General features: G+C 38.9%; 2 protein-coding genes across 2 annotated transcripts in view; both read right to left on the reverse strand.

Moving 5' to 3' along the window:
- Positions 1-6: 6 nt before the first annotated feature.
- LOC307146337 (uncharacterized protein) lies at positions 7-4,283 on the reverse strand. The gene is made up of 5 exons (XM_079850238.1): positions 3,764-4,283; positions 2,477-2,608; positions 2,208-2,264; positions 1,899-2,066; positions 7-843 (listed from the first exon to the last, which is right to left on the reverse strand). The coding sequence occupies exons 1-5, from the start codon at positions 3,824-3,826 to the stop codon at positions 715-717; spliced, it is 549 nt and encodes a 182-aa protein (XP_079706364.1). The 5' UTR covers positions 3,827-4,283; the 3' UTR covers positions 7-714.
- An 891-nt stretch (positions 4,284-5,174) lies between these two features.
- The window catches only part of prpf6 (PRP6 pre-mRNA processing factor 6 homolog), a 28,201-nt gene continuing 20,465 nt past the window's right edge, over positions 5,175-12,910 (reverse strand). The window contains exons 16-21 of the mRNA XM_079849791.1: positions 11,771-11,947; positions 9,854-9,987; positions 7,915-8,006; positions 7,716-7,830; positions 7,430-7,556; positions 5,175-5,680 (exon numbers count right to left, since the gene is read on the reverse strand). Of these exons, the coding sequence (XP_079705917.1) occupies positions 5,528-5,680; positions 7,430-7,556; positions 7,716-7,830; positions 7,915-8,006; positions 9,854-9,987; positions 11,771-11,947 (798 nt within the window). The 3' untranslated portion in view covers positions 5,175-5,527. The remainder of the gene's footprint in view (positions 5,681-7,429; positions 7,557-7,715; positions 7,831-7,914; positions 8,007-9,853; positions 9,988-11,770; positions 11,948-12,910) is intronic.

Consider the following 12,910-nt stretch of genomic DNA (forward strand, 5'->3'; position numbering starts at 1 on the left):
TCTTTTAAAAAAGCTTTTATTTATTTATTTTTAAACCTACTTACAGTAAAAGTGGACTAATGGAAAGAATCAACAAAACAATACATAAATCAGCAGCACCATTGCAGCAAAATTATGGATAAACTGACGTCCATAATGAGTTTCTGAACATTGGAAGTGTTGATATGATGAAATGCCTGACAGTTTCCAAACATTCCACCATCCAATAAAACTTCAAACACTGTAATTCAGAGAAATAAACACCTTCTTCTACCCAACACATTTTAACAGATGAATCCACTGAAATAACATGAGATAAGTTACTGAGTGTATTTTGTATAGTGTTAGTTGGACCAATGAGAACATGAATAACGTAGTCAGCGTTAAATTATTACAGCTGTAATTTTGGCTCAATTTGCAGCACCAGATGTGAGTGTCCATATATATGTGCATCTAACTGTGCGTAACTGTACTTAACATGAATATCTTTTGAACTTGCTATGCATAAACCATATATAGAGCTATCAAATAAAACATATACAACCAGAAGAAAGATAATCATACGATTTCTTATGAGCTTGACACAATCTCAGTGTATCATTTCACTGAAGGAGTATTATACAAAACACTTGGTGTTCTTTTTTCTTTAAGTGAAAGTGAATAAATAATGATAAAGGGAAAATGAATGTGCATACTGTTTTAAATAATGTGGTGTGGACGGATCTGAAGTGTGATTTAATACGCCGTCACACTCAGCAGCCTCTGCCAGCAGTTTATGAGTCTTCCCATCATTTTCATTCTCCACTGATGTCTTCCTTTACGCTTCTTCCCCGGCTCGCAAGATGCTTTCTTGCATCTGTTTGCCTGCAAAGTAATATATTTTCCTAAATCATCACCTTTTTATTTCAGATTATTACTATTCAAATTAACTTTATTTTGATTATTCAAGCCACAATCAATCAATCAATCAATCAATCAATCAATCAATCAACCAATCAGTCAAATCAATATCTAGTAAATAAATAAAATACTTTCTAAATAAAAACATTTCTAGATGATGTTATCCTCTGTTCATTTCAGATGACGATTATTCAGTAAAAATTCAATTAATTTAATAATTAAATAATTAAAATTTATTTCAGAATATAAATATTCAGATTAATGTTTTTAATTATTCAATCAACAAATAAACAAACAAATTAATTAATTTCTAGATTCTTACCTTCTGTTCGTTTTAGAATATAATTAATTATTCAGATTAACTTTATTTTGATAAATAAATACATTTCTAGATAATGTAATCCTCTGTTTAAGATTATAATTATTTATATTCATTTTTTTTGATAAACAAACAAACAAACAAATATATTTATTTTGAATGATCATTGTTCAGATTATTGTTTTTAATTATTCAATCAACAAACAAACAAACAAACAAACAAACAAATTATTTAATTTCTAGATTGTTACCTTTTGCTTGTTTTAGATTATAATTAATTATTCAGATGAACTTTATTTTGATAAATAAATAAATAAGTTTCTAGATCATGTAATCTTCCATTTATTTCACATTATAATTATTCGGATTAACTTACTTTTGTTAAATAAATTAATTAATTAACTAGTTTCTTGATCATGTAATCTTCCGTTTATTTCACATTATAGTTATTCAGATGAACTTTAGTTAGATAAATATAACAAACAAATAAAAAAAATAATTTCTAGATGATGTAATCCTCTGTTTATTTCACATTACATTTATTCAGATGAACTTTAGTTAGATAAACAAACAAACAAACAAACAAACAAATACATTTCTAGATGATGTAATACCCTGTTTATTTCACATTATTATTATTAATAAGATTAACTTTTTGATTATTTTGATCATTCAATCAGCAAACAAACAAACACTATACCAAGCTTTGGGGTCTGCAGCAGTTTTTTCGGATGAGCTGTGCCATCTGTCCCACCACCTTCGCCATGTCCCCGCCTCTGTCCACTCGGCCCCGCTGCTGCCTCTTGCTTTCACTCAAGCATCTGAAGATTTGGGTCATATTATAGATGTCTCGCAGGATACGGTGAACCTATCGCAAAACAGACGAGCGATTATTAAGACGCCACCAAAAAGAGAAGCGCTCGGTATATCAACAGTCTCTAGAAAACATCAAAGACAAAGTACAGTGTATTAAGGAAACATACATGTGTCTATGTACAGGTGGCTGTACCTTCTCAGAAGGACAGTGGTCCTTTTCTTTTGATATGTCAAATGAACCAGTCAGATTCTGGGCCAAGAGTGAAAAGAGCAAACACAATCAGTTCACCTTCTACAGATAACCAGAAGAGGGCAACAAGTGAACACATATTCATAACTAATCTTCCAGTAGTATGAGAGAATGCTTATATAATTTGTTAAAAGATCAAACAAGAACAGCAAGTCACATGTTACATAAAAACTCTGTTTTCGTGGATTCTGCTTATCTGACATGACACTCACCAGGTTTTGGAGCTCGACCAGGGTGACGGCCCTGTAGGTGCTGATGATCACAGAATAATCACATGCGCGTTTCCCGTGGGCCACTGCGAGCAGCAGCATTACAGCCACACAGACAGCAGGCCTGTTCACACACTGAGCAAAACAATCACATTATCAATTATCCTAAAGCATCTCATCATGTAACATTGATGATGGGACATTTTCCTTTGTGCAGAACCTGATGCACCAGTAGCCTATCATATCCTCAAAATATAGTTCATCATTATTTACCCAATTCATTTAATCTCACTGATAACTGTGGTAACTTTAAGTCTTAAAGAGATAGTTCACCCAAACATTTTAATTCTGTCATCATTTACTCACCCTGAACAGTTCTAGGGCACCATTGAACTATGCACCACTAATATGGAAGTCTTTCTTCAAAATATCTTCTTTTGTGTTCAAAAAATTCACACGTGTTTGGAATAACCCGAGGGTGAGTAAACGATGACAGGATTTTCAATTTTGAGTGAACTATCCCTTTAAGTGTTTTACACAGAACAAATCATAGTGCAGACTCTTGATCTCTTGAGTTTTACATGGCTGCTATAAAGTCAAATGACCAGAATGCCTGTCAAAGCTCCATAAAACATGTCATAATGCATATGGCAATAGGCCTGCAACTACTATATTTAGAGACTTCTGCTCTGATCAAAGCATAAACAATTCACATTGAGTCACATTTTGAATAAACAAACTGATTCATATTATAATTATCCATTTCAAAGCATTGTTACATTAAATCAAAGTAGGCCTAAAAGTAAAAACTATGCAAAGATTATCATTCCTTACCAGTACTGCCTACTAAATAGACTACTTTATTAGTTGTTTTCAACTTTATATTTGGTCTCACTGAAGAATTAGATTTTGTTTTTACGTTTTCCACCTATATAATAGAAAAGTAAAAAATGCTGGGTTGTTTCGACACATGTTTGGGTCAAATGGACAAATCAAATATTGGTTTATTTATATTTTTAAACCCGCTTGGGTTTGTCCATATTTGACCCACACATGGCTTGAAACAACCCAGCATTTTTTAGAGTGTACTCTTAGACACGTTTTATATATTTTTTTAGAAAAGCATGCAGTGTAACTGTTAACTTATTAATTCTGGGATTAAATAGGTTAATTTAGAATCTGATAACGATACTTAGCCTATCTATTAGTATTAGTAATAGTTTTGCAAGTTACTGATTTTTCAAGAAACAGAAGACAGAATACAGCCGTAGTGCGCATGAGGGATCTTACCATTGACCATGGGATGAAGAGGGACTCTTGCGCGCACCAGTCAGGGCTTGGAAATGTGGACATGGTCCAGCGGCGTCCAACGCCTGTTACATGTTTCTCACCGAACACTTCAACAACGGTCCGACCGGAAAAGAGAATCAACCTTAAAAACGCGTTTTTGGTCTAGTTAGAGTCGGTGGTCTGGCGAGAGGCGCGTTGATGAGGCTTAACCGCGTCCATTCCAGCATTGGTGAAAGAAAAGTGTCGAGGCTCTCATGTGTCTCCGCCGTCACGGGCTGCTGCTGCCATCGCGCTTCTGATTTCACCAGGTCTCTAGTCTGATCAAGTCGAGAAAAATTCCGCGATCAATCAACTTTGCGCTTTGTTTCGGTTTCGGCGGGAGATTGCTTTATAAACCTGGTGCACTTAAGGGTTTGAATCTTCACTGGACCTGGTTGCGATCAGGAAATGACTCTTTATTTCTACACTGATTCATGGACAGACGAAAACCTTCATCTTTTTATAGTCCAAACATTTGTGTGAGGTTTCAATGTGCAGAGAGTAGTGTGGTTTGTGTCAGGCTGATAAAATCACCACATGTTTTTTACATTGATTAGATTTTTTTTCTGAAGGAAATTCCAGTAATTAAAAGGCAGAGAAATAATAGTGATAATGGCAGGGCAGGGTCATCTTCAGGGGAATGTCGACAATTCAGGTCCAGCTCTATTGTTTCTGAACCTTACTCATGTTATATCAGCTCAGCTGAATAGTAAATTAATAAAAAATTCACATCAGAGCTGCATTGCTGTAGCCATAATGCTCAACGTTAACATTGTTTTCAATGTACAGTAGGCCTATACTCAGATGTGAATACAGATGGAAGAATAGACCAATCACAATTCAGTAGGCTATGCAAAATAAATGCAAGAAACAAAACTGTATCGAAAAATTGCTATAGCATCATAAGTCACTTCTAAAACATAAAAACATTTCAAAAATGTATCTTTGACCTGTTAACTGCCCCACTAGTGGGAATCTTAGCACACTTTTTTTTTTGCCTCCTCCCTACCTCCCCTTTGCCCTCCCCCTTATAATCCGTACTATTTTATAATCAAATAGTTGTCTAATCTTGACGAAACACATCGTTGGAACGGTCTTAGACTTCAACGGGGATTCATATTTGGTGAAATGTATTAAGTTATATTGTGACAAATGTATTAATTTGTGACAGGAGAATGCATCAACAGTGTCACGCAGTGGCTATTTTTGATATAGAGCCTAAACAAAATCGTTACAACCTCAAATTTTGTGATATCAACAATACTGAAGGACTGTGCCGAGTTTGGCAGCCGTAACTTGAAAAACTCTAGAAGTTATAATTAGAAAGAGTTTAGATATTTCAAAACAAAACCTTAACATAAGTAACCTAAATCAACAGAACTGATATCTGAAACAAATCAGACTTCATTTATTTTCTGATAATCAAGCAGCACATTTACACATACGCATAATGAGAAGCAGAATAAGAGGCTATGACATCGTTCTGGCAATTAATGTTCAAAATGTACTCTCTATCAATCTCTGGGTGTGACTAGACTTTACAACACCCTGAACATACCAGCATGTGTAATGAAAACAGCCCGGAATCATCACTGTTCCAGAAAGACAAACACACTAAAAGTGGGAAAATAGGCATTAAAATATAAAAATCCACAGACTCAAAAACAACATTATTTGCTAAACCAAACATGCTCAGATTTGTGTATCTGATATTAGTCCCACAGCTTAGAAGGTGTTTTTGATCTTTGCAGCGACGAGGACCAGGATCTCTCCGATGTTCTTCTGCCAGTTGAGAATGTGCTTGGATTCGGCACACCACAGCTCGCCGTGCCGCGGTTCTGCATTCTCACAGCGTTTCTTTACCTCCTGCTGTTGCTCCTGAGGGAGAGAACAACAGAGTAAGGAGATGAGATCTCACACAAGACCTGGATTCACCAGTCCAACTGATTGGACACGTCTCGGGTTACGACTGTAACCCTTGTTCCCTGAGAAGGGAACAAGACACCGTGTCGGTAACGACACTTTGGGGAGCGCCCCTCAGTGTAACGCGTCTAAAGTACGTATGGAACTAATCCAATCCTGATTGGTGTTGTGTCATGACACAGCGTGTGACGGCATACACGGAAGCTACGAAGGAATGCCGCCACACAACAGAGTTAGCTTCTGCGATTGAAGCAAGCCGCTCCCAGGCAGGGGAGGCATGGCAGAGGGACGCAGCGTCTCGTTTCCTTCTCAGGGAACAAGGGTTACAGTCGTAACACGAGACGTTCCCTTTCGAGGGAACTCGCACTGCGTCGGTAACGACAATTTGGGGAACGAATACCCACTATGCCACAACGAATCCTGCCTGTCTTAGTGTGAAACTGTGTCAGGCTCAATTTAGGATGAGAGGACTCGTGTGCCCGGCCTAGAAGGAAGGTGCAGACTGTTGAACCTAGTGAAGGTATGTGGGGAAGCCCAGACAGATCTCCTGAATGGGGGCCCCTGAGAGGAGGGCTCTAGAAGATGCCATGCTTCTCGTAGAATGAGCCCTCAAGGCCAAAGGTGAAGGTAAACCACGCACCTGATAGGCCAAAGCAATTGCCTGAACTATCAAGTTACTAATGGTCTGCTCAGAGGCGGGAAACTCTTTCCTGGGTGACCCGAAACACACCAACAACTGATCTGACTTCTTTCATTGAGATGACTTCCGAATGTAGATACTCAATGCACTGACAGGGCAGAGCAGATGAAGTCTCTCTTCTTCCACCGGCTCATGAGGAGGGGGATAAAAAGCCAGCAGAACCGTGGACCGTGCCATGCTAGAAGGGACCATAGGCACAGAGTCAGGTCTGGGATGCAAGATAGCTTCAACTCTTTAACAGCTTTAATAGCTTTAACGAGGCACGTTGAAGAGATAGAAAAGGCCTGGAGGTCCCCCACTCTTTTGAGGGATGTAATAGCCAGGAGAAAAGCAACCTTGAGCGTTAGGTTCTTAGCGGAAGCTGACTCCAAAGGTTCGAAAGGGGCCATTGACAGCCCTTCGCAGGTCGGGATCCTGACACCCCCTCGAGGGCTGCCTGGGCATGCTGTTCTCCCAAACAGTGCACACAAAGCTTCTGTGTGTGTCCCCCCCTGTAAAGTATCTCGAGCAGGGATGCACACCACTTGAACTATTCACCCACCATTATTTTTCTTTTGAAACAAATGCTTTATGACAAACAACACCAAATAGATACTTCACACAACACAGAGCGCTTGCTGAAGAGCGAAAGCTAACTGTTGTGTGGCGGCATCCCTCTGTAGCTTCCGTATGCCGTCACACGCTATGTCATGACAACTCCAATCAGGATTGGATTAGTTCCATACGCACTTCAGACGCGTTACGCTGCCCAAAGTGTCCTTACCTCAAAAGGGAACAAGCAGCACACCCTTCAAAGTTTCTTCCGTTATGTTCCACAGAAGAAAGAAAGTTACAGGTACAGGTGTGGAACGGGTGTGTAAATGACGATAGAATTTTTATTTTTGCATGAACGATTTCTTTCAAAATTTAATTTACAATCACTGCATCACACACACACACAAAGATCTGAGAATAAACCAGGTCCTGAAGAACACATTAATGTAATAATGTGACTGAATGCTTACTTCTGTCCCATGCTGAAGCTCAAACTTGTAGAAGAATCCCCAGGTGTCACCCAAGTCTGGTTCAATCTTTACCGTCCGTAGGAACCACTCTCTCGCCTTCGTTATCTTTCTCTCACTCCAGAACAATCTGCACACAGTACACAAACACAGATATAGCATAAATGCAACTGAAAATGTCAGCCTGTTCTTGCAGATAAAAGAAAAAAAAACACAGGAGGAATGTGGGTGGGCAAACTGGAATTTAGGGTTGGGAGAATTTTGGCAATAGTCTGGTTTGAAGTCTTACTTGGCCACAGCCAGAAGTACATGAGGATCATGTTCACACTTTTTTAGTGCGTCAACACTCTTGGTCTTGCGCTGAGGTCTGGCCTCCAAAAACACTGCTTCGGCCCAGAGGATACCTAACAGGAAGAAGTGAGTGTTGAGGTGTGATATTGTGCAGAGGCTCTTGAAGAATCTGTTCATGGGTGAAAGGCATGGCTTACCAGAGTTAGGACACTCCTGAAGGGCTTTGGCCATGAGTGTGTTGGCGATGTTTTTCAATCCTGCTCTGTATTCAAGTCGGACAGACTCCAGCCTAGAGAAATTGAGATTAAAATCACTTACTATTATTTTGGTGAGTCATACAACTATAAAGAAATTAAAATGAAACGACTGCATGTAGCCTTGAGCAAAAAGTAGTTCTGCCATTTTTCGATGAGTCCTCATTGGATCCAAGTTCATGCCTCACATGGTACTGTGATGAGAACTCAGCTTATGAATATCAACTAGGTAACATGATATTCACCTATTAAGTTTGAAAACTGAAAGGCCGGGATTAGTAATTAGTTGCTGGGCAGCTGTTAAACTGATGAATCCCGCTACAGCAAAGGCATTTCTTGTAAATATTAAATAGGTTCTCATTGAATTTTAAGGCCCAGACACATGAATTAAAGATTGGTGTCAAATTGCGTCTGAATCAAAAGTTGGGTTTGAATACACTGCAAAGACTACAGTCAACGTTCAACTAGCCGTATGTTTTACACCAGCGTGAGAGGAAATAACTCTCCATTCCAGCAGGTGACAGTAGTCTATATTCGTAACTAAGCGCTTACGTTTTGAGCCTGCGAGAGATAAATAACTCTCCTTGCCAGCAGGTGACAGTAGTCTATATTCGTAACTAAACGCTTACGTTTTGAGCCTGCCAGAGATAAATAACTCTCCTTGCCAGCAGGTGACAGTAGTCTATATTAGGGGTGGGGGAAAAAATCGATTGTTAGATGCATCGCGATGCAGACGTGGACAATTCTGAATCGATTCACAAATGTCAAAAATCGATTTTCTAAAAATATATATTTTTTTCTAATAGCGTAATATTGACGGAACGCAAAAGGCGGAACTAGCGGACGTGCAGTGCGCGGACAGTCTGTGGCGTGCACATAACAGAGACGCACGATGGCTGAGCGCCAAATTCGAACGGCACCCTCTTCGTTAAAAGCTAACGTATGGAAAATTGGCAATTTCATTGTTACCTATTTAGTATTTTTTGTATGAGAGCTGCTTTCTGCATTGTTTAGTTTTCACATCAATATGCTGTAAACCGATCTGTTATACGTACGTTATACTGCCCTCCACAGTCACAGTATGTATCAGTGAAATGCCAGTCACAAAAAGTAAAATTTTGACTGTGCTGTGAAAAAAAAAAAAAAAGATGCATCGATAATCGTTACCCTCTGAAATGTAATCGTAATCGAACCGAATTGTGAGGTCCCTAGAGATTCCCACCCCTAGTCTATATTTGTAACTAAGCGCTTACGTTTTAAGCCTGCGAGAGAGAAATAACTCTCCTTGCCAGCAGGTGACAGTAGTCTATATCTGATATTCGAAAAGGGGAAAACGGAAGAGCTAAGACTGCGGATATACAAACAAAGCAGCAATTAATCATATTGATCAGTTGGTCATCACTTTTTTCATTCCAGACAACCATGCCATTGTGAAAATATTTGCATATTGGTTGATGCTCAGATGACAGATGAGATGAAGTCATTTGCTTGCCTGTCATCACTTGTGTTTTTCTTGAGCACTGATTCGCGACCTGAACAGCCAGTCAGTGACCTCTCTCATCAACGTGCTTCACTGCTGACATGCTTTATCATACACAAAAGCAAGGCAGAGGTCCAACTATTGCCAAAAAAACTGAGCTGACAAGACGCTCAACAATGGCCGAAATTGTCCGACTGTTGGTTTGGTGTCACTCTGGCCTTTACGTGGCAACGTCAGACCAACTGAATTAATATTCATGAGCTGAGCCTTTGACATAGTAGAATATTTTGCTACCTGCATATGAATTTAGTCCGTAACGAATCTATAGACTCATTATTCCTGTTTTACATTTTGATATGGGCTTTGTACTGAAGTGCAAGAACCTCTGGCATGGTTTCTTACCAAAGCTCAGGGCTTTGTGGATTCTTGAGGCGTGCTTTCTCCAAGATGGCTCGAGCACGCGTGAGCTGCCCAACTCTCTCCTCCAGTCGAGACAGGAGGACCCATAATGACATGGAATGAGGGCACTTCTTCAGCTAAACGGATACATTAGAAGAACATTATGACAATGACACTTTTTTTTAACACATTTTCACTGAAAAAACAAGTTTGTTCTTAATATTATTTGGACTTGGATTTTGCATTACTTGAAAACCTTCACTCTAAAGGGTTAAATTAGGGACCGTTCGGTATTTATGGAAAGGACCACCGGAGGAAAATAGGGGAGGGTCATGTCTTTTTATTCTTTGTTGAGGGGAGGGTCATCCAACTTTCTTTAGTCTAGGGGAGGGTCACCCAACTTTTAAATTCATGAAAACAGCAACATTTCAAAGTGGCTTGTTTGCTGCATATCTTTTACATGTAGCTCCATGTTGCTCTCGCGGTATCAGCCCCCCATCTATATCAGATGGGTCTGACCCAACAAAAATCCAGTTTGGCGCTGTTTGACAGTGCGCGCGCACTTCAGTACGCGCTCAGAAAAAGTGCATCATGTCAGAACAGAACGCCAGTGAAATGTTTACCCGGCAAAGCTTTAAAGCACGAGCAAATAATGAACTTTTGTGATTGCGAATAAATGCACAGTGTCCTGTGAGTGTAACTCTACCGCTGCATTAACATGTGTGATGTGAATGTACATCGAGTTTTACGTTGAATATACTGAAATTGCCACCATAACAGTGGAGTGTGATGTGTAAGATGTAGGGCTACCACATCTTTAAATTACTATTAGTATTATTTAAGTTAACATAATAAAATACGTAGACCTACACCAAAAAGCTAGTTGAGGATAAATTCGTTAAAATTGGGCAATTCCAGCGTTATGGACGTGACATTTGCAGTCAAAACTTGAAATATAAATTCTCAGAAAATGCATTTAATACCAATAAACGTCTGTTAATATATACTCCCTTAAAAAGGAGTCAAGACATTAGAAAAATATCAGTCTACACATGCGTTTTATATTTAATATGAAGGAAATACACGTGACGTGACAAAAAAAATCTTTAACTTTTAGGTGGCAAACTATTTTTTAGTAATTCTATGAATTACACTGCGCAAACCAAAAGATCTAGATCGAAGAATCTCGTTTTTTTATTAATTGTATCTTAATTTTAATCAATGTTTCATCAACCAATTGCCTGGATTTAATAAATAAGTAAATGTAGTAGAAAATAGATAATCATGACACGGAGGCGCCGGCGAGTGAACTGGACTGAATGAAATGTGCATTTCTCTCTGGCACGTTCTGCGAAGATCACAACGCATCGTCAACTTCATCTTTGCAGTCGACACAGAAAACACTTGTTTATTAATAAACAATTAAAATGTCTCCTTGCTATATTTGACATATTCATAATCATTACTTGTGGTGGTTCTTTGTGACAGCATTTAGATGCTTTATTGGCAGCGCCACCCACATGTTGAACGCGTCACACCGCATCAGCACCGAAAACATGATTTTTTTTTCAAATCTAAAATCAAAAATCGTGATACGAACCGAATCGTAGGTTTGGTCTATCGTTACAGCCCTAGTAAGATGAGAAAGCAAGAGTTTATGGTTGTAAAAAAAACAATGGCTATCTGAACATCTTTGCCAAGTGCAAACCAGTACAGAAGTAGGCTAATCAATAAATTATCGGGGAGGGTCATGCCTTTTTTCACAATCATTTTGGAGGGTCGTAGAAAAATGTATTGCTGGCGAAGGGAGGGTCGTGTATTTTTTGACTACAGATCTCAAAACTCCTCCGGTGGCCCCTTAAATAAAAAAACGAACAGTCCCTTATGGTAAAGCATCTCCTCTAGATCCCCAAAACGTACTCCCTGGTTGTAGGCCTCCCTTGCTTTGTCGATGCTTTCTGACTGTTCCTCGATCTGTCCTCTCATCATCCAGAGTTTGGGGAAATCCTCATAGTGCTTTAGGGCCTCTGTACACAACTCCTGTGCTGCTTCAATATTACCCAGCACCCACTCCAGCTTTACCGACTTCATAAACACCTACAAATAACACAGAAAGCAGTTATGACAACTCATATAATGCTTTTTAACAGTCTTTAAAGTCTCTCTGATGTAGGTGTCATTTTGAACATGACTTTTGAGGGTGTGTGAAACGCATAGGGTCTGTAAGTGCAAAAAAAATAGCCAGGGAGATTTTCATGATGCCTTTCCCGTATGAAGCTCACATGGCTAGTTTCCATAGGTGCAGGAAATCATAAATTGCGGGTTGTTTGTTTTTTTTGATAACATTAGCACTTATGAGGAATCCTGCCAAGTGCTCGAGGTACATTTGATCCTTTGATATTTGTATAGATGCTGACACTCTTTACTGGAGCCAAAAGTTAAACAAGCCCAGGCAGGAGGCTATTCTAGCACCTTCTATTCTCTATTTCCTCCCAAAAATCCCACAGTACTTCTGTCACATCTGCTGTGAGCTGCTTACCAGTCCACTTAAAGAGCTCATCTGACATAATCCCTAGCCACATTTGTGTAGTTATCTTGTAAAAACAATACTGTGCAAAGTCACCAACACTGAATCAATAAACATTTGTATTACTGGCTTCATGCTTGTTGTTTCGCGTCGAACACAGTGACACGCAGACATGTTCATAACTCTCTGACACGGAGTCCATATTTTTCAAGTCCAAGCTGAAGTCATGTCTCAACACTTAATATTTTATGGCAAGTTCAAGTCAAGTCTAAAACAGCTTTTGATTTTTTTTTTTATGAGAGTGGGGTAAAATGAGTCAGTGGGTAAGCTGTGTCAGCCCCTTAATCTAGCAAACTGCATGTGAAGATAGATAGATAGATGGATAGATGACATATAGATAGATGATAGATGATAGAAGATGGATAGATGATAGAAGATGGATAGATGATAGACAGATGATAGAAGATGGATAGATGATATATATATATATATATATATATATATATATATATATATATATATATATATATATT

This window comes from Squalius cephalus (assembly GCF_949319135.1).
Source record: "Squalius cephalus genome assembly, chromosome: 18".
Lineage (NCBI taxonomy): Eukaryota > Metazoa > Chordata > Actinopteri > Cypriniformes > Leuciscidae > Squalius > Squalius cephalus.